Genomic DNA, 21,644 nt, shown 5'->3' on the forward strand with positions numbered 1-21,644 from the left:
CGCGCGCGGCCGTGTCTGCTCCGGCCACCAGCTAGCTTAGCTTAGCTTAGCTGCACCCATCTATCCGTCAAGCTGTAGCACACACCAGTCGGTTTCTCTCCCGCATCGTTCCCCTTTCGCGCAAGCCGCACAACGCTAGCTTCCATTCTTCGATGCCACATTTGTCCACATCCTTGTCACGAACCGTTCCATGGCTGTTGGCTGGCTACCGATGTGTGGAGTGCATCATCATGCGAGACCTTGGCGCGCAAGCGTTTAGTTTGACTGGGTTTACTGCGAATTTCGGGACTACTTAACTTAAAGTACGTCCACGCACCTCTCCGCATTTTCCTACCCCTACCTTGCCTCCCTCCGCACGTACGTGCCCGATCCAGTTCGTTAGTTGCCGCCGGCAACCAGCTCCATCGTCACCGGAGAGACAGACGTCATCTAGCTCATCGACCGGCAATGCGGCAGCGGGGGCTCGGCGGGCGCGGCCTACTCCTCCTCGTCCTCCTGCTGTGCTGCTCCGCGCTCCGGTGCGTCGTGCCGGACCTCACGGCGGACCGTGCGGCGCTGCTCGCGTTCCGGGCCGCGGTCGGCCCGGGCCTGCCCTGGGACGCGTCCGCGCAGTCCCCGTGCGGCTGGCGCGGCGTCACCTGCGACAACGCCACCGGGGCTGCCGGGCAGCGCGTCGTCGCGCTGCAGCTCCCCGGCGCCGGCCTGATCGGCCAGCTCCCGCCCGGCACCGTGGGCAACCTCACAGCCCTCAGAACGCTCTCGCTCCGCTCCAACGCGATCTCCGGCGGGATCCCCGCCGACATCGGCAGCTGCGTGGAGCTCAGGTACCTCTACCTCCACGAGAACCAGCTCTCCGGCGAGATACCGGAAGGGTTCTTCTCGCTCGGCCTGCTGCAGCGGCTCGTCCTCTCCGAAAACCGCATCACCGGCGCAGTCTCGTCGGAGTTCAACAGGCTCCCGCGGCTGGCCACTCTGTACCTGGAGAACAACGCCCTCAACGGCGCCCTCCCGCCCGACCTTGACCTCCCGAACCTCCAGCTCTTCAACGTCTCCGGCAACCAGCTCAGCGGCCCCGTGCCCGCGTCGCTCGCCGCAAGGCCGGCCAGCGCGTTTAGCGGGACGGGGCTCTGTGGCGGCCCTCTAAGCCCGTGCACAACCACAGCAGCGCCGCCACCGCCGTCGCCATTCTCGCCTCCGGCCCCTGCTGATCAGGACAGCAAGAACAGCAAGCTTTCAGCCGCCGCAATCGCCGGCATCGTTGCCGGTGCCGTCGTGGCCCTCTTAGTGGTGGTGCTAGCCGTGATCTACTTGCTCTGTTTCCGTCGTCGCAAGACCAAGGCCGACACCTCCACCGAGACGGCGGCGTACGGCGACGAGGACTTGTCGCCGGAGACGGTGTCCGTGGCGAGGCGAGGGGCCAAGGGCGACGTGAAGCGCTCGCGGTCGCGCTCCGCGCAGATGACCACGGTGGGCAGCGACGCCAGGAAGCTGGTGTTCGTGGGGGGCGAGCCGGACGTGGCCTACGAGCTGGAGTCGCTGCTGCACGCGTCGGCCGAGGTGCTCGGGAAGGGCTGGCTCGGCACCACCTACCGCGCCACGCTCGAGGGCGGCGTCGCCGTGGTCACCGTCAAGCGGCTCAGGGAGCTGCCCATCCCGGAGAAGGAGTTCCGGGGCACGGTGGCCTTGCTCGGCGCGCTCCGCCACGACAACCTGGTGCCCCTCCGCTCCTACTTCTACAGCAAGGAGGAGAAGCTCATCGTGTACGACTTCGTCCGGGCCAAGGGCCTCTCCGCGCTGCTCCACTTCCCCAACGGCGCCGCCAGCCTCGACTTCGCGGCGCGGGCGCGCGTCGCGCGGGCGTGCGCGCGGGGCATCGCCTTCATCCACGCCGCCGGCGCGTCGCACGGCAACATCAAGTCGTCCAACGTGCTGGTCACCGACGCGCGCGACACCGCCTACGTCACCGACTACGGCCTCGTCCAGCTCGTCGGCGCCGGCGTGCCGCTGAAGCGTGTCACCGGGTACCGCGCCCCGGAGGTCATGGACCCACGGAAGACGTCGCAGGAGGCCGACGTGTACAGCTTCGGCGTGCTGCTCCTGGAGCTGCTCACCGGGAGGGCCCCAGCCAACTCGGTTCCGGGAAGCGACGCCGCGGCCGACCTGCCGCAGTGGGTGCGCACCGTGGTGCAGGAGGAGTGGACGGGCGAGGCGTTCGACGCCGCCATCGCCAACGAGACGCTCGTGGAGGAGGAGATGGTGCGGCTGCTGCAGCTCGCCTCCGATTGCACCGAGGAGCGGCCCGACGAGCGGCCGGCCATGGCCGACGTCGCCGCGAGGATCGAGGACATTGTCGGGAGGGCGCTGCGGAAGGCGGCGTCCGACTCGGACGAGTTCCACAGCGTGTCCGCCGACCAGTCCTCGTGATCACCTCGGCCACCGTGTTTCAGTTCCCTAGCGAATCAGTTCAGTTTCTTTTGCAACACTTTGTATTCCTCAACATGTTCATAGAGTCTGTTTATTCCTTGGTTTTTTCTGATTATATATCAATGTTCCTCGCAAAAAGATATACTTCCAACTTCAAACAAATCTAAGATATCTACATCGATCTGTTCGTCGTTTACAGTACATCGGTCTTGGAACTGGAAGCTCAGCTAGTTGTACAGTTAAAACCACCATACCAGAAATTCCCAGCCAACATGGAGAAAAGAAGCTCCCAACAATTTGGATTCTGCTGCGCTGCAACTGCAAAGTGTAGACTTCTCCAACACTGCCCGGTTGCCAACATTGAAACGGTCGGGGTCAGTCGACCAAGTCCACTTCAGGATGGATGTTTTTTCAGCGGTGTGAGCGTACACTACAGCCGCCGTACCAACACTTTGAAGGCTTCAAAGTCTCTGACCTGGTAAGACTGTCGCTGTCCCCGACGGCAAACGAGAATATAGATACCCACCATTAACGGCGCAGCTGAGCTCTGCAATCGGGTCGCGTAGCGACGACAAGCGAGTGGTGAGGAGGATAAGAAGTTGCGGCGCTGACAAGATCAACCCAGGCGTCTTTCGATGGAAATACGCAAGGCTTGGGAATTGTCTAATCTTCAGACGATTTTCATGTAGGGCTAGGTAGTGAATCATATTATGATGCAAGATGAACATACTATATAGCGTCTTTCAATTATACACTCTTCAGATGACTTTCGTGTATGAAATGGTGTTACACAAATAAATATTGAATCATATGTGATGCCGCGTTCGTCGGCTAGAATATTACAGAACCATATGGCACAAATAAACCTAGAAGAACGCCGCTGTCGTTGGCGGCTCGTCCAGAACAACGACACCGTCCTACTCGCCCGGCGTCGAACATGTTGTCTCCATTGCAGTCGTTGATGTCGTCGCTGCTGAAGCTGTAGATGTTGTCGCCGCCTCCATTCGAATGGCAATTTCTTGAAAGATCATATGTTGCGGCAGAACATGTGCGCCACCTTCACCTCATCACCCATTTTCGAAGTGCCAACGGTCAAGATCATGAAGTCCTCCTTCCTTTTTCTTCATGACAACTCTCTTTTTCTCAACAACCATCTTCTCACTTCTCTTGCGTCATCCCACCTAGCTTTGTCTTCGGCGCGGACACCTTGCGTGTCTTGTTGAAGGCCGCCTTCGTGCCCTTCGGATCGCCTGACTTCGTTGCCTTCGGCTTGGCCTGCTTCATCTTCGATGGCGCCTTGGGAGCTTTCGGCACCATGGCTGCGAGGGGTGAATGGGGGCGCGTGCGCGGCAGCGGAAACATCTTGGCGGGAAAGCGTATCAATGAGCAGGAGAAATAAAAGGAAAATAGGAATCGTGTCTACCAGGCGTTGTGTCAATGATAGGGATGACCTATCATGGGTCCACATCGTCACCGTGTTACATCCTGCACGTTCAAAAGGATCCATGTGTATCATGATGGACAAGGATCCATGTGTATCATGATGGACTCAGGACGCTGGGCACGTGATTGAGCGACGCTGGCCAGAAACAACCCTTGGGCACGTGGTCGGGCACGGGTTTCTGTGTGCCGTGCCCGATAGGCCTTCGAGGCTTTGTTTGGAAAACACAACTGAAGATTCTCTGAGAAACTTTAGATGTTCATTCCTCGGCACTAGTTACACTACTATCTCCGTCCACAAGTAAGTGTGCATTTGGATTTTTTAAGTTAAACTTTATTAAATATGATCTATTCCCTAAAAAAAGCACTCTCATATTTTATTAGTACTCGCATTTCGAGTAGCAAATTTTTGACACTAAATTAGTATTATTAGATTCATCTTGACATGTACTCTCTCTATCCAGGAATAAGTGCACATCTAGTTTTTTTTTGCCTAAGTCAACTTTTTTTTTTTACCAACTTTATAAACAAATGTAGCAACATATATAAGAGCAAATCGTAATATTATGAAACTACATTTCAAAATGGATCTTGTTATGATAATTATGTTTCCCTTTAAAATTGGTAAAATTTTATTAATTTTGACTTTAAAAGGTAGATGTACACTTATTTGTGGACGGAAGGGGTAGTTGTATAATATATAAATTTAATGTAACATATATTGCTACTTTTATATGAAAAGGTTGGTAAAATTTAATAAAATTTACCTTAAAACAAAGCTAAGCAGACATTTATTTATCGACGGAGGGAGTACATGATTCAAAAAAAAACCCGAGGTCTTGCGCACGGAGCTTTGAACCACAACCTGTTCTGGGACCATCACGTCAATGCTGCTGCTATATACCCCGTTTCAAAATAATTAAAGTTCAATGTTTGTTGCAAGATAAAGTATTTTAGTTATGACCAAAATTATAAAAAATAAATTAATGTCCATAAAATTAATTTTTTATATTAAATTTATTAAAGATAAAATTTACTATAGCCTATTGACGGCAAGGGAGTCGCGAGAGCATCTCCAGCACACTCACAATGGACGGTCCTGAAATAGTGCCAGATGGCCGCTGTTGGAAACGTTTGACACATTGCCGGGGTATATGGGGTGTCTGCCCGCAGCGGTGCTCCCGAAAAAAAAAATCTCAGAAGATAAGTAAATGAACCGATAAATTGTAATTTATCCAGACAAAATTTGTTCAAATATATGATATGTAACAAGATTTATAAAATTTTACCTAAAAATATACCCCTACACTGATCCTATATCTAGATTTGAATAAGAAGCTAATGGCGAGAAAAATGAGCAGTCGCGGCGCTGACAAGATGGTCACATATACTCGCGGTCGCGGATGGATACACATCATTCTGTCTTTCGGTGCACATACGGATTCAGTTCTGGGGTCTTGGTCAGGGAGTTATACATGTTTTATTTTTTTATACATTTTCTTGAAAAAGTTAAATGAGACCTTAGCATCTACATCAACCGTTGAATACACCAATACGTATTGCAACATTATTGTCCATCTATACTGTATCCATCTGAGGGGTTGTTTGGAGCAAGTAGAAAATTCACTTTCAAGTGGTTGCACTAGTGATGATAAATATGTGATCTTTTTTTCTTTATCGAAAAAATGTGATTTTGTTGTCTATTTGTCTCAAATATTCGCAATTGTGTTTACTATGAACTAGCACAGTAGCCATTGCAAATATGAGAGGGCATCGTGGTTATTTTACTAAGGATATGAGTATTGTTGGTAGTGTGCCGAAATTAACTAGAAGACACATTTATTTATTTTTGGACATTCACATCATTTGATGAGAAAAATAATACGTTTTATAGCCCCAGTTCCTGCTAATTAAATGTCACCTATGTAAAAAAAAAACTCAGTACCTAGTCTTTTTGGAGTACATAAGATTGACTAGATCTGTCTATTTATCGGTTAAATTTTATAAATTTTTCCAGAACAGGTGATTTTCTTGGGACAACTTCTCCGTCGGTGGAGCTCTGAGGGCGGGACTCGCCGCAACAAACGAAGAGGAATCCATCGGTCTTTGATTGTCGGATGTTTTGGGTTCTATGGTTTTCGGAGGGAGGGATCACGACGGTGGGGTCACGGCCGGAGTTGGTGTTCGGTTGTTTTGTATCAGTTTCCTAGGCGATCTGGCGGGGAGGGTGGGGGGGGGGGGGGGGGGGGGGCGGCGATCCGATCAACAAGGTCGGAGGAGCATACCATGTGAGAGCATAGGGTTGGAACCGTACCCTGTTCCTAGATTGGGGTTCGTGTTTATATAGTGTAGAGAAATCCTACAATCAAAGACCTGTTACTAGGTAGAGTACTACTCTATGCTAGTATAAATACAATATTACACATGGTTTAACACGGTTAAATGCGCTTCTTTACTTGTTTCGTCATTGATTAACCTTGGCATATGGATTATGGTTGAACAATTGGAGATTTAAGTGGGACGTCCCAAAATTACACTAGAAATACTAAGTGAACTATAGGTGTAGTTTTGGCGGGATCCCCCAGCAACCCAACTCGTAGTTCATTTTGGCATATTTGGTGTAAACTTTAGTCTCAAAATTTACACTAAAAATGCCAAAATAAATTTTAGGTGTGATTTTGGCGGGATCCCACACTTTGGCTGCATATTTTTCGTTGCACTCTCTTCTGAATTGTGTGCTCTGTCATGTCGCTTTTCCTTCGTTGTGCTCTTCCTGCTCCGTGGCCGGGCCGTAGACCCCTCTTATCCGTCACGGCCAATGAGCTTACGAGTTACGATCGTACGCGACACAATTGTCACTAGTGTACTCAGCACATGCGCAGCTAGCTCCAAAACAGTAGAACTCCTGGAGTCTCGCTCAAATTCTTCCGCATCGCAAACCAATCAACCGCGCATATCCCAGGGCAGCATCAGCATCGATTGACCACCATGTCGCACAATTTTCAGCTGCGCAGCTCGGCTCTCCCCGTGCGATTCTTCCCCGGTGGACTCGGCGCCCGCTTGTCGTGCAATGAGCCCAAGCATCTTGGCAGCAGCAGCAGCGTCGGAGTCGCTGTAGCATCGCCGGCAAGAACAATGCAACGGCACCAGGCGAAGGCGACGGCGAAGGAGATGGGGGTGCAGGAGACGGCCCAAGGAAGCGCGGCGCTCGGGTGGGCGGCCAGGGACGCCTCCGGCGTCCTCTCCCCATTCGACTTCTCAAGAAGGTGCGTGTGTACTTCTCGCCGTCAGCAAGCTCATCTGCTTCGCTCCCGCGTGAGAAGATTCATCTGCAGCGCTCTTGTGTTTGTTTTCAACATACGCAAATTTCTAGCAAATTTTCAGGTTGTCTGATGACGGGTTCAGTCTGGCCTGTCGAGAAGAGGGGTAGATGCCGTTCCGAGATCTAATGTAGTTTTTTCTGTCAGTACTGAAGGCTAGTAGTAGTAGTTTAGTAGTAACATGAATAGGAGCAGAGGACTCGAGTCCTACAAAAATAACCAAGACTAAAATGTCAACACAAATAGTAGTAGATAACACTATGACAGTCAGGCTTCTCTCGGTCTGCGATTTTGGTTGCCTGTTGGGAAATCAACGTACGATAATGAAATGTTCATATAGTTCAGACATCTAGATCCCTTCTTAGCACTTGCTAGAGTGACATACTGGTCTTTTGCTCCTCTGCTCAATGCTAAATTCCTCTGTTCAGCTAATCAGCTGGTGCCTGATGGACTCTCTGCTCTGCTGCTTAATTACAATTTCAGGGCTCAGAAAGACGACGATGTGACGATCAAGGTGCTCTACTGCGGCATCTGCCACACTGACCTCTACACTATCAAGAACGAGTGGGGAACCGCAATGTACCCCGTTGTTCCTGGGTAATTCACAACATAATCCGGCAAGTTACAAATCAAACGAGAGGTGGTAATGTAGCCTTAACTATTTCCCTTCTCGGAGCAGGCACGAGATCCTCGGCGTCGTGACCAGCGTCGGCAGCGGCGTCACCAAGTTCAAGGCCGGCGAGACGGTGGGCGTGGGCTACTTCCTCGGGTCCTGCCGCTCCTGCGAGTGCTGCGGGAACGGGTACGAGAACTACTGCTCCGGCATGGTGCTCACCTCCAACGGCATCGACCGCGAGCACGGCGGCGAGGTCACCCAGGGCGGGTTCTCCGACGTCATCGTCGCCAACCAGGACTACGTGGTGCGCGTCCCGGACGGGCTGCCGCTGGCCGGGGCCGCGCCGCTGCTATGCGCGGGCGTCACGGTGTACAGCCCGATGATGCGCTTCGGCCTCAACGCGCCGGGGAAGCACCTGGGCGTCGTCGGCCTGGGCGGCCTCGGCCACGTCGCCGTCAAGTTCGGCAAGGCCTTCGGCATGAAGGTCACCGTCATCAGCACGTCGCCGGGCAAGCGTGAGGAGGCGCTGGAGCGGCTCGGCGCCGACGAGTTCCTGGTCAGCCGGGACCCCGAGCAGATGCAGGCGGCGTTCGGCACCATGGACGGCATCCTCGACACCGTGTCGGCGTGGCACCCGATCTCGCCGCTGTTCGCGCTGATGAAGCCGATGGGACAGATGGTGTTCGTGGGCGGGCCAACCAAGCCGCTAGAGCTGCCGGCGTACGCCATCGTGCCGGGCGGGAAGGGCATCGCTGGGAACTGCGTCGGCGGCATCAGGGACTGCCAGGCCATGCTCGAGTTCGCGGGGAAGCACGGCATCACTGCCGAGGTGGAGGTCATCAAGATGGACTACGTTAACACAGCTCTCGAGCGGCTCGAGAAGAACGACGTCCGCTACCGCTTCGTCATCGACGTGGCCGGCAGCCTCGGCTCAACCGCATAAGCTGGTATAACCATTCCCGTTAACATGACAGTGGTAATTTTCTTCGGCGAATGCATGCACATCTAGAGCTTTTTGTAACCATTACCGTTAATATCTCTGTTTAAAATAAAGACGCGGCTACGGGCTAGAGCCTTTAAAGATTAAATAGACCGCTAATAGCTTGGTTATAACTATTTAGTCCAGTTTAGCCTAATAGCGGCATTCTTACCGCTCAACAGTCCAAAAAAAATTTGACCCTAAACATCACTATATCAAGAACTCCTACGAGGGATCACCTCGCCAATGCCTACGTATTGTAGATTTGGGTTTCGGGAAGAGCAACGATGAGGATTCCGGAAGCGAGATTGGGCACACGATATACCCAGCTTCGGGTCCCCTCGGTGAAGGATCCCTACATGCTGCTAGCAATCCAGTATAAGATCATAAGTATGTTTACAGGGTGCCGCCATAGGCGGAGCTGTGTTGTCTATATGTTGTCCCGCCCTATCTGGTGCCCTAGCTGGCTTTATATATGCAACCAGCCTAGGATTTTATAAGAGTCCTAATCGACTACTTCTCCGGGTTGGTTTCTTGGGCCTTCTCCATTAATGGGCCGAGTCGGGTATACTAATAATGGGTACCCGAAGGGTATGCCCATGACAGTAGCCCCCGAGTGTCTAGGTAAGTCGAAGACTTGCGTAGAGACTCCAATCATAATCATCTCCGAAGTCGAAGAAATATAAGGCGAGACCATTGATCCGGAAATATATCAAGTCAATGTCATAGATTACGTGTAGCGTAGATGATGTCAACGATTCTCGAAATTATTTTTCTATCGGGTGCGTGGCCAGTGCTCCCGATGGGAGTAGCCCCTGAGTCTATGGGCAGGTGTTTGCACCTGGGCATAGACTCAAGTTGTACTACTCGATGAAGAACTTGACTATATTTCTGGGCGCAGTCCCTCTTTTTATCGACTCCTGCTGGAGGATTTAATGAAATCCATGTGCTCCCAATGGGAGTAGGATCCACTCGAGTCGCAGAGTCGAGTTGAGTCTACAAACCTTTATATATTTACAGAATCGAATAGAATTTCCGTGCTTTTTCTCTTTTTCAAATTCTTCGAGTCCAAGGAGACGCTATATTTTCTTCGACAAATATATTGTACAAGGATATTGGTAAATGCGGCTGGTTCATCTGACGGATCAGGTACCAGTTAATTGCTCTAGTGGCAAATCCAGATAAACCTACTTCAAACTCGCGTTCCCGGAAACAAATTCGGGATACTGGTGTAATTCAGAATGTGCCGCTTTAGGACTTACCAAAACTGAATTCCAGCAAAATTATCGGATCCACAACACGTCCGCCGGGATTTTCCTTCACACCTGTTGATGTGGATAAAGTGGGAGAGCGCATTCGGGTGATGCCACGCCACACAGGACGGATCCTGGGGTCTTATCTTCGTGACCATTTTACGAGTCACGACATTCGAAGTTTTTACCGCGGCGGACGCGCTCCGAGAATATGTTGTCTAGCGCCTTGTTCGGCTGATGTAATGACCCATTTTTCGGGTTCTTCTATATTTTTCGCGGGCATGATGGTATTGCCGAATATATTAGGTTCTTCCATATTATCGTCAGGTACACCGCCGGTGCTCTCGATCGGAATAAATGACGAGCCAATGGACCCGAAGATTTTTCCACTTTTTTTTGGGTTCCTCCTTAAAGAAAATTTCGTCGGGTTCCTCCTTGAACAGAATTTCGTCGAGTTCCTCCTTGAACAGAATTTCGTCGGGTTCCTCCTTGAAGAGAATTTTGTGAGGTTCCTCATTGAAGAGAAATTCGTAGGCGCAGTTCTTCTTTTGTCGATCTGATATGTAGAGTGAATTTATACAGCGCAGTCCCCGAGTGTCGGGTGCGGCGAAAGTAAATGATAATCAACTTTGTGTAAATTAAAAGAACACTTAGCTTTATTGGGTACGACGGAGTCGACGGAGGTAGGTCGTGAAGCTGAGTTGATGAAGTCTTCGAGTGCAGCGAAAAAATCGGGCCGAAGTAGAAACCACCGAATAGTAAAAGTGGATGCTGCCAAATTGTTGATGAAGAAATAGCCGAGCCCCCGAGCGCTGCTGGGGTGATGTCATAATTGTTGCTTAGACGCCGTGTCGCAATTGTTATCCGGGGCGAAGTCGTTATCGAGCCCCCTGAGTGTTAGACTGCACGTGTCAAAGTTGATGGCAATGAGGGTTCCTTCAAATTTGGTGTCGATCTGTTCATTTTTTTAAACTTCCGCTAGAGAATTCAATGAAATTGTCGACCCCATTGAAGCTGGAGTCATTTGAATATTAAGCCATTGAAGATTACGCCATGAGAGATAAATCATTGAAGATGAATCCGAAATGAAATTGAGATGAATCCACATTGAAGCTTATGCCATTAAATATGAAGCATATATTGAAGATGAATCCGCTGATATCATAGAGGATGAATCTATTGACCCGAAGAAAATAAATCCAGCGATAAGCATGGAAGATGAATCCATTGAGCCGAAGAAAATAAATCCAGTGATAACCATGGAAGATGAATCCATTGATCCGAAGAAAATAAATCCAGTGATAATCATAGAAGATGAATCTATTGACCCGGAAACACATCGGGTAGTATTGTATAAGAGTAAACCAGTAATATCCATATAGATGAATCCAAATAAAATAAATTCACCGGAACTGCACCGAAGAAAATAACTCCAGTAATAACCATAGATGATAAATCCACTGACCCGAAAGTGCATCGGGTCAGTATTATATAACTGAAAGTGACCGATGCAGTAGATGGATGTCGAAAGTGGCCGCACGAAGACGAAGAAGAGCACTTAGCTTTTTTGTTGACTTTGGCGGAACCGACATGAAATCAGGTAGTGCGGTGGACACTGCCGATGTAGTCACACAATGCCCGGCCGGAAGTATTCGATGAAGAAGGCACAATCGATGTGGCGGATCCGCGAGCGTGGTGAGGTGCACGATGTTGAATCCGCGACAGGCGAACCCCTGAACGTGGCGAGTGCACGATGGCAAATAGGGTCGTCGAAGCAAAGTAGTCGACATTTGGTCTGATCTGCAGTGATATTATGGCACAAAAATTCTACGAGCAAGTAACAACACAAACCGTACAAATATTTGGCTAAATAAATTTTACGAATAGTAATTAACTAGAAATATAGCACCTAATTGTTGTGTCGGATGAAATCTGAGCGGCGATTGAGTTGGATTTTATTCGACTGCGTTGAATCGGCCGAGTCTCTAATGGTTTGTGACTTTTTTTTTTTTTTGAACAAAGAACGGCCTTGAGAGGCCTAGAAGCTGCTTATACAAACGGTGGGTACAGAATTTTACAAGGAGGCCCTTTGGCGTCTATTGCACAGCAAAACCTAGAATTTGAAGAAAAGGCCTCCAATTTTACATAAAGGACCCTGACACTAAAAATAATAAAGCAATCAGGTGCCTGGGAACCAACTCCACCGCCGCTCGTCGGCGACCTCAAGGCGTAGCCACCGCCGAGGTCAGAGAAGAAGAAGCTCGAATGGATCTCATTGCCGACGAAGAATCGAAGCCGCCAGCTACCACAGCGCCACCGGGGACGAACCACTTGGAAGCGATGCAGCGTCGAGCTCCAGCGACTGGATTCAGATAGGGCCTCCGCCATGGAGGTAGAATTCGGGCCGCCGTCTCGGCCAAAGGTCACAACGTCAAACTTGGACGCCATGTGTTCCGCACGAGGAAATCTGAACAACGCAGCTTCATAGCACCACTTCGGCAAGATCCGATAAAGACAAACTCGCAGAAGCAAGATCACCACCGCAGCCCCTCCCCGCGCCACCACGGCAGGCCAGAGCTGACCGCAGCACTTTGCTCCTCCGCTGTAGTCGACATCGGCAAACAAAACAGGAACTCCAATCCAGCGCCAGATGCGCCGTGCTGCGCCTATGCTCCCCCTCACCACCAAGGCCGGCCAGGAGCCGAAACGAAGCACTTCTCACAGCGCCGCCATGGTAATCCCCCTCACCTCCATGGCCGGACAGGAGTACCACAACCTTGCTGCTATCTTGCACAGGAAGAAGACCTGCATCCACCGATTTATTGAGGGAGACCATGTCGCTCCAATCCTAGCTACTCTCCGACCAGAGGAGCAGCAGCAGAGAGAGGAGAGACCCTACACCATGGATTCGGCAGGAGAAATCCATGGCACCGCTCCAAGCTACAGGGCAGACGCCCAAACACGGCAGAACGCCAAAACAGAGAAAAACCTACAAGATCTACTACCTAGCTACTCCGGCGCCGCTCCAGAACCAGCTCCAGCCAGCTAATCTGGCGGAGAGGCCGTCGGATGGCCCGGTCAAAAGCTGGCGACTCTCAAGGCTCTGGAGGAAGGGGAGCGGAGAGAAAGAGGAAAGCTCGGTCTGGTTTGTGACTATTCAGTTTTGGTTGACAATGAGGCAACAACCTGGATGCTTTTTCCGTGTCGCCACTGTATACCGATTCAGCCAGGAATTACCAGATCAGATTTACAAAATACCAAAAGAAATAACCACTAGTTAAAGTTAGAAAGAAAAAGATCAGATAGAATTCACACACGCCATGGCTTACACGCCCGGTTGTTTCCCAGTAGTTAAAGAACCATGGAGAAGCAGAATCGTGAGATGTTTTTCTCGTGACGGCGATCCAGCCTGATGCTGTTTCTAGTTCGGCCGGCGCTGCCCCTGATTTCTTTTTCTGAAATTTGGCTAGCACTTCTTCTTTGCTTAGAATATGTCGCCCGTATGGCCTGATTTGAGACTCGATCGATCTTTGTTGTGTCCAGTCAATTGCCGCACCCGCTGCTATCGCCTGGCCCCGGTGGATGATGAAATTGAGTGCGTTGGGGCGGGTGTTGAGGAACGATCTAGCCACGACCCAGCAGTCGCGCTTGACCCGATCGATGTGCACTCGCGTGCGCGAAAAAATCCGGCCGAATGGCAGATGTAGTAGTTGATGACGAACTCGATGATTTTCTGTTCGGATATCTGAAAGTTGTTGATGACGAACTTGACGGATCCCATCCGGATGACAAAATCCAGTCATCGTAATCCCCACGGACGGCGCCAATTGACGAGGGATCACCTCGCCAATGCCTACGTATTGTAGGCTTGGGTTTCGGGAAGAGCAACGATGGTGATTCCGGGACACGATATACCCAGTTTCTGATCTTCTCGGTGGAGGATCCCTACATGCTGCTAGCAATCTAGTATAAGATCATAAGTATGTTTACATGGTGCCGCCGTAGGTGGAGCTATGTTGTCTATATGTTGTCTCCCCTCTATCGGGTGCCCTGGCTGGCTTTATATATGCAACCAGCCTAGGGTTTTACAAGAGTCCTAGTCGACTACTTCTCCGGGTTGGCTTCTTGGGCCTTCTCCATTAATGGGCCGAGCCGGGTATACTAATAATGGGTACCCGAAGGGTATGCCCATGACACCTACTACTTAATGATGTTGAAATATTTTGACATAACTATGTCCTTAACTATCTACGAACCATATTTTTGACATATCTATATGTGAACTATGTTTTCGTTATGCACATCCCTTATGTGACAATGTTACTATGGTATATGTGAACTATTTTTCATATATACGATTTATATGCTGCCGTAATATTTTATTTTTCCCTATTATTTAGCAATCAAATATATGGTCTTAGCTCGCTATAGCCTGGCTATAGCCTTTATAGCTTCAGGAATCTCCGCGGCTATAGGCTATAGCCGCTATTTTAAACAGAGGTTAATCTTAGTACTCCCTCGGTACAGGCTTATTAGGCTAATACGCACTTCAAACAAAGTTTGAACATCAATGTGATCAAAAAATATGAGATGTGTATAACACCAAACTTGATATCATTGAAAACTTCTTTTGATCAAGAATTCAATGGTATAATTTTTTTTCTGTAACATCCTAGTTTTACGGTTGCAGGGTAGAATTTAGAAGGGATGTACATTTCATCGCAATAGATGGATTTTTTATCATGCTTAATTGCATAAAAATCTAGGGGATCAAAGTCTCTCTCCCCCTGCAAATAGGAATTAGTTGTGGCGAGGGTGCAATAGAATTCGACATGACCTCTCTCTGAAACTAGGGTTTTGAGAGGGAGAGTAAATTTGAGTTGATATTCAAATTCAAATTTGAATTCTAAATGTAAACATAAATAAAGAATGGTTTTAAATATTCAAATCACTACATTAATTGGAGTTCAAATGAACAATTTGAACTCAAATAAAAATATAAAATATGAAATCTATTTGAATTCAAATAAATATTATAAAATAGTAATACAACAATAGCTCAATAGACAAAAGTTGAGCTTTTTTATATACACACAAGGATACATTGTCTTTACAATACTCCATTAATATTACAAAATCAATAAGTAAATAAATAAAGCATTACATGGTTGACACAACTAGAAAACAAGTTTTTTTACAAACCAGAAAACAAGTTAATCTAATCTAAAACATATCTAAGTTTTCAAAACCTTGATCATCTTCTTGTTGTTGATCACATGCAAGCAAAACCAAGAAATAGAAAAGACAACAAGGGGCATTACCACTTGGCAGTCAAGAATAATTACCCACAGGGGATAATACCAAACCAGCCGATCCTATACAGGATAGCTTGGAGATGAAGTTCCCCCGAGTTACCAGGCAGCTCAGTCACTAGGGAACAAGCTCAGACAAAGGTTAGTCATAGAGTGAGTCACAGTAATATGTGTTGACTAGGTCAAGCTTTGCCAAAGCTACAAATAGCATTTTACAGCAAACCCTAGCCATCCATCGACAACAACTCACACAAACCATCTGAACCACAAGAACAACACAGTTCTTCCAGCACAGTAGGTGTTCATCCTTCAAGAACAACAACCCAACAACATGGTCTCCTAGAACCAGATCCAGAAGAAGTGGAAGCTAGAGCTAGGAGAAGTAGCAATACCAAGAGATCGACAACAAAAGCAGTCATATAATCTAGGAGTTGGAGTAAGGTATACCAAATACCATGAACATATCCAGTGGATCTATTCCTCAATTCAGCATAATGCCCAAATAGGTTACACAAAGTAGTGCAACAGCTCAATCATCACTTGGCTAAGGCTAGCTAATCTAGCACTCAACTTAGCAAGTAGATCCATTTGTACCAAGCCATATGGTATTGTGTGCATGTATAACAAACAAGAAAATAGCACCACTGAACGTCTGAACCAACATGAGCTAGCACCAGTCCATCTAAAACCCAAGAGAATACCCAGTGTAGCTAGCCTAGAACCATTAGAAAATCGGGGTATCTACATATAAGATTTCACCGTGGCAAGCAATGAATTGATCACCTACTGAATCAATAAATCCATACAAATCCTTCCACTATAGTGAAGAGCAACCAGGCGGTAGCCATGTGATGACGTTGGGACTCCCGAGCAGAGTGTTATAGTCAGCGAAGATTTTTTCCCCCACACAGGGGTGACTTGAGGTTTATATCGAATTCTCAGAGAATTGGTAAATAGAGTCGTCTCTTTTCTTTTTTTTTCTGGAAATCCAGCAAAGTAAAGAAATTGCCTTGTGTCCCCAACTCCACCGTGTGGTTGTCAAGCACAAGGTTTCGAATTAGTAATAGTAAATAAGAGATGCAATACAAGTAAAGTAAAGTAGACAAATAAAGTAAACTAAGTAAATACAATAGAGAGATAGTTGTATGCGGGTTTTATGTGTGATTAAGTGAACTAAATATTTTTGTATTTTCGGATTAAAATATTGCTGCAAAAAATTAAGATAAATGCAATAGAAAGGTATTTCTTATGATTAAAATTGGACCGGGGTTCATGAATTAACTTGTCTACTCTCTTTTTACAGTTGTAGCGGATAATATCAATTCATCAATGAGATAATATTGGTGGAAATTCAGAATGTGTTTGATAAGAATTAATATGGGCATCATGTCCTATCATGGATATGATACAACACATATCTCTTATACTCCACAAGAAGGGGAAACTCAATGCAATCTTGTATTAAGAATTACCATAGCATTAGCCATAAGTACTTTGACATGATGTTTGCTACCTTGAACAAACAAGATCATCACTTTTATCACGTGACGAACATAACACATGCATTCACTTTATCCTAGTGAGGTAGCAAAGGAAAAGACAAAACCATAATAGATCATGAATTTGTTGTCACCATCCAATCAGTAAAACCATGGTACTTCATCTAATACACACATCTCTCCTCACATGTTCTTGCATACAAGTTGGATCAAAACCAATACTTAAGAATGGGGTACATAATATGCATCTATCAATACATCTTACACATAATAGATTCTAATCTCATATCATAATATCATAAATAAAGATCCACCACATAAGAATTACATATATGACCATAATCATGTTGGGTAGCTCATATGGTACTAAGATCTATGAAGAACAAGAGAGAAATAGATCAAGCTACTGCCACAAACACATAGTACAGAGGTGCACTACTCCCCCTTGATCATGGTGTTGATGAGGAAGATGTTGGAGAAGGTGGAGATCCCTCCGACGCGGCTCTGACGGAGTTTCCCCCTCCAATCTTTCCTGCTGCACCCTCTGTTTTCGTGTTTCGATATTTCTGCAGTGCTCCCCATGAGGAAACCCTGAGGGGTCATATATATAGGTGTTTTTAGGTCAAAATAAGTAGGGGTTGGCGCAAGATTGAAGCGAATTGGACGATAGATGGTGAAAAGAGACTGGTGGTGCCCCCTGATGGGCGCGCCACCTAGGCTCTTTTGGGCCTCCAATCCTTCCTCGTGAGGTCCAGGTGCTCTAGCTGGCTCGTGATAAAATATTGACGTCCCTGAAATCCTGGCTCAATGTGACTCCGTATAGGTCTGTGAATGTGAAAATACACAAAACAAGATTTTCCTGTCCTGCAGAGTTATAACCCAGATAAAGGGGATCATTGGTAAATCTCCATAAATCAATATAAAACATGGAAATAACATCATATATGTTGCAAATATGTGGGAATATGTTTAATAAAGTGCAAAGTTCATGTATGCATTTTACATGCATCACCATGCTACTAGTAAAGTTACTCTATTCACAAAGAACAAAGCTAACCTATAGGCCAAATGATCATTTTCCTGTAGGGATCAGATCTAGGCACCAATTCCAATAAAATCACTAGATCTATATTAAGCAAAGTATTTAACCAATCCCAAACACAACTCGAGTAAATACATCTAATCATCAAGGAAAACATCCTTAAACTAACAATGTTGTAGGGATTCTTAGCATAGAAAACAAAAAATTTCCTACCGCAAGAACGAATTGTTGGAGATATGCCCAAGAGGCAATAATAAAAGTGTTTATTGTTATATCCTAGTGTTCATGATAAATGTTTACATCCCATGCTATAATTGTATTAACCGGATACATTAATACTTGTGTGTTTTGTAAACATAAAGGAGTCCCTAGTAAGCCTCTTGTTAAACTAGCTTGTTGATTAATAGATGATCATGGTTTCCTGATCATGAACATTGGATGTTATTAATAGCAAGGTCATATCATTAGGCGAATGATGTGATGGACATACACCCATAGTAAGCGTAGCATATGATCAAGTCATTTTGTTCTTTGTGCTTCAAGCTTTAATATGCATAGTAACTTAATCATTCGACCATGAGATCTTGTTAATCACCTACACCGGATGGATGCTTTGATGACACCAAACACTATTGCGTAAATGGGTTGTTATAAAGGTGGCATTAAGTGTTCAGAAAGTATAGGGTTGAGGCACTTGTATCAATAGTGGGATTTGTCCATCCTAATGACGGATAGATATACTCTGGGCCCTCTCAGTGGAATGATATCTAATTAGCTTGCAAGCATGTGACTGGTTCACAAGGGATATCATATCACAGTATGAGTAAAGAGTACTTATCAGTAACGAGGTTGAACTAGGTATGGAGATACCGACGATCAAACTTCGGATAAGTAAAATATCGCTAGACAAAGGGAATTGTTATTTTATGTGAATGGTTCTTTCGATCACAAAGTCATCGTTGAATATGTGGGAGCTATTATGGATCTCTAGGTCCCGCTATTAGTTATTGATTGGAGAGGAGTCTCGATCATGTCCGCATAGTTCTCGAACCGTAGGGTGACACACTTAAGGTTTGATGTCGTTTTAAGTAGATATGGAATATGGAATGGAGTTCGAATGTTGTTCGGAGTCTCGGATGGGATCCAGGACATCACGAGGAGTTCAGGAATGGTCCGGAGAATAAGATTCATATATGGGAAGTCATTTTTCAAGGTTCAGAAAAAGTCCGGTGTTTTGACCGGAGCTTCTAGAAGGTTTTGGAAGGACCGGAATAGTTCGGAATATTATGGAAGGTTCCGGAAGTGTCCGGGATGACCCGGGATGTCTATGGAAGTCCAGAGGGTTCCATAATAGGTGCAACCACATTGCCTTAAGGGAAAATGAGTCTTTCCTTAATGTAATTTCGGAATTGGCAAAAGAGTCCGAGTAGGACTAGGTTTTCGGAACCGGAAACCTGTCGGAACTCAGTCAAACTTGGGGGCAGGTTTATGGATGACACAAGGGGCTTGGACACCTATTAAAAGGGACCAAGGGGCACCCCAAGGGAACCTAAAGTCGTAGCCCTAGCTCCCCAAGTCGCAGCACCACCCTGCGCCCAAACCCTAGCCGCCCCCTCCTCCCGCTTCTCCCGTAGTGCTTAGGCGAAGACCTGCCGGAGATCTCCACCACCACCGACACCACGCAGTCATGCTGTCAGGATTCCGAGGAGGATCTACTACATCCGCTGCCCACTGGAACAGGGAGAAGGACGTCGGCATCAACACCGAACGTGTGACTGAGTATGTAGGTGCTGCCCGATTGTGGCACCGTCAAGATCTTCTACGCGCTTTTGAAAACAACAAGTGATCGACTACATCAACAACGAGATCTAATATCGTAGGCTTTGGAATCTTCGAGGGTTAGTCTCATGATCTTCATCTCGTTGCTACCATCTACTAGATTAGATCTTGGCTTGTTATTCGTTCTTGCGGTAGGAATTTTTTTGTTTTCGATGCTACGAATCCCATCAGTAGTATCAGAGCCGTGTCTATACATAGATTGGTTGCACGAGTAGAACACAATGGTTTTGTGGGCGTTGATGCTCTTGTTGTTTTTGGTTAGTGTACTTTGCATCTTGCGGGATGGTGGGATGAAGCAGCCCGGGCTAACTTTACATGACCGCGTTTCATGAGACTTGCTCCACGCTTGACATGCAACTTGTATTGCATAACTGGCTTTGCGGGTGTCTGTCTCTCTCGCCATAGTTAAGATACAATTTACTCTTTCAACTGACAACATTAGTATCACCGTTGTGGTTCATGTTCGTAGGTAGATTGGATCTTACTCGAAAACCCTAAACCACGTAAAATATGCAAACCAAATTAGAGGCGTCTAACTTGATTTTGCAGGGTTTGGTGATGTGATATGGCCATGATGTGATGATGATTATATTTGACGTATGAGATGTTCATTATTGTATTATGGCAACCGGCAAGAGCCTAATGGTTGTCTTTAAATTTGTTAACACCTGCGTGTCTATTCATCATGTAATAGCTTTATTTCAAGTAGTTGTTATAGTAGCTATAAGTGATGGAGAACCATAAAGCGGCACCATGGACCTTGGTGCAATGCTGGGGATGATGGAGATCATGCTCGTGTGCTTTGGAGATGGAGATCAAAAGCACAAGAAGAAAGACCATATCATATCACATATTATAAATTGCATGTGATGTTAATCCTTTATGCATCTTATCTTGCTTAGATCGCGACGGTAGCATTATAAGATGATCCCTCACATTAATATCAAGATAATAAGTGTTCTCCCCTCGTATGCACCGTTGCTACAGTTCGTCGTTTTGAGGCATCTCGTGATGATCGGATGTGATATATTCTACGTTCACATACAACGGGTGTAAGCCATGTTGCACGCGCGGAAATACTTGGGTTTGCTTGACGAGCCTAGCATGTACAGGCATGGCCTCGGAACACAGGAAACCGAGAGGTTGAACACGAGTCATATGGATGATATGATCAACATGTTGATGTTCACCATTGAAGCCACATCATCTCACGTGATGATCGGTTTTGGTGTAGTGGATATGGATCGTGTGCCACTAATCAACTATGAGGGATGTTGTATTAAGTGGGAGTTCATTAGTAATTAGATTAAAACATGAACTAATTATCATGAACATAGTCTGAATAGTATTTTGAATTAAATTTGTAGAATTGGCATCCGTTATCTACCATGCGCTAGTCTTAATTGAGATAGAAATAATGTTAAGTCTGACAAGAAACTTTACGGACTCGTACCGTATTGTTAAAGAATCAAGAAATGATTAAGTCCTATTGCAAACTTTTAGTAAACCTCACATTTCTGATTCAAAGAGCAATGGTTTCAATTAGTACCTAAAATCATCTTGTCTCCGTGAAACTTGAAGTTCAAATCCGTTTGAAAAGTAAGGAGCTGGAAATTTTGTTTTCAGAAATAAGCGAGATATGAGATATATGTGATATCTAAGACCTTATTGCAAGATGATAGAATATAATCTGGTGAGACTACATAAACTCATAAGTTTTATGGGAATTGATACGTCTCCGACGTTCGATAATTTCTTATGTTCCATGCCACATTATTGATGATATCTACATGTTTTATGCATACTTTATGTCATTATTATGCGTTTTCCAGAACTAACCTATTGATGAGATGCCGAAGTGCTAGTTCCTGTTTTCTGCTGTTTTTGGTTTAAGAAATCCTAGTAAGGAAATATTCTCGG

General features: G+C 46.6%; 2 protein-coding genes across 2 annotated transcripts; both read left to right on the forward strand.

The window, feature by feature from the left end:
- Positions 1–267: 267 nt before the first annotated feature.
- On the forward strand, positions 268–2,586 carry LOC127301297 (probable inactive receptor kinase At1g48480). The gene has a single exon (XM_051331510.2). The coding sequence runs from the start codon at positions 448–450 to the stop codon at positions 2,422–2,424; it is 1,977 nt and encodes a 658-aa protein (XP_051187470.1). The 5' UTR covers positions 268–447; the 3' UTR covers positions 2,425–2,586.
- Positions 2,587–6,715: 4,129 nt separating this feature from the next.
- LOC127301298 (probable cinnamyl alcohol dehydrogenase 8D) lies at positions 6,716–8,888 on the forward strand. The gene is made up of 3 exons (XM_051331511.2): positions 6,716–7,130; positions 7,668–7,781; positions 7,864–8,888. The coding sequence occupies exons 1-3, from the start codon at positions 6,853–6,855 to the stop codon at positions 8,741–8,743; spliced, it is 1,272 nt and encodes a 423-aa protein (XP_051187471.1). The 5' UTR covers positions 6,716–6,852; the 3' UTR covers positions 8,744–8,888.
- Positions 8,889–21,644: the final 12,756 nt, after the last annotated feature.

The sequence above is a fragment of the Lolium perenne genome, chromosome 5, assembly GCF_019359855.2.
Source record: "Lolium perenne isolate Kyuss_39 chromosome 5, Kyuss_2.0, whole genome shotgun sequence".
In the NCBI taxonomy this organism is placed as follows: domain Eukaryota; kingdom Viridiplantae; phylum Streptophyta; class Magnoliopsida; order Poales; family Poaceae; genus Lolium; species Lolium perenne.

Bases quoted from the DNA above. Each gene is read 5' to 3' on its own strand.
- LOC127301297 (XM_051331510.2), top strand. From the start codon at position 448: ATGCGGCAGCGGGGGCTCGGCGGGCGCGGCCTACTCCTCCTCGTCCTC.
- LOC127301298 (XM_051331511.2), top strand. From the start codon at position 6,853: ATGTCGCACAATTTTCAGCTGCGCAGCTCGGCTCTCCCCGTGCGATTC. The intron at 7,131-7,667 runs GTGCGTGTGTAC...TTACAATTTCAG, and splicing joins CCATTCGACTTCTCAAGAAG to GGCTCAGAAAGACGACGATG. The intron at 7,782-7,863 runs GTAATTCACAAC...TTCTCGGAGCAG, and splicing joins ATGTACCCCGTTGTTCCTGG to GCACGAGATCCTCGGCGTCG.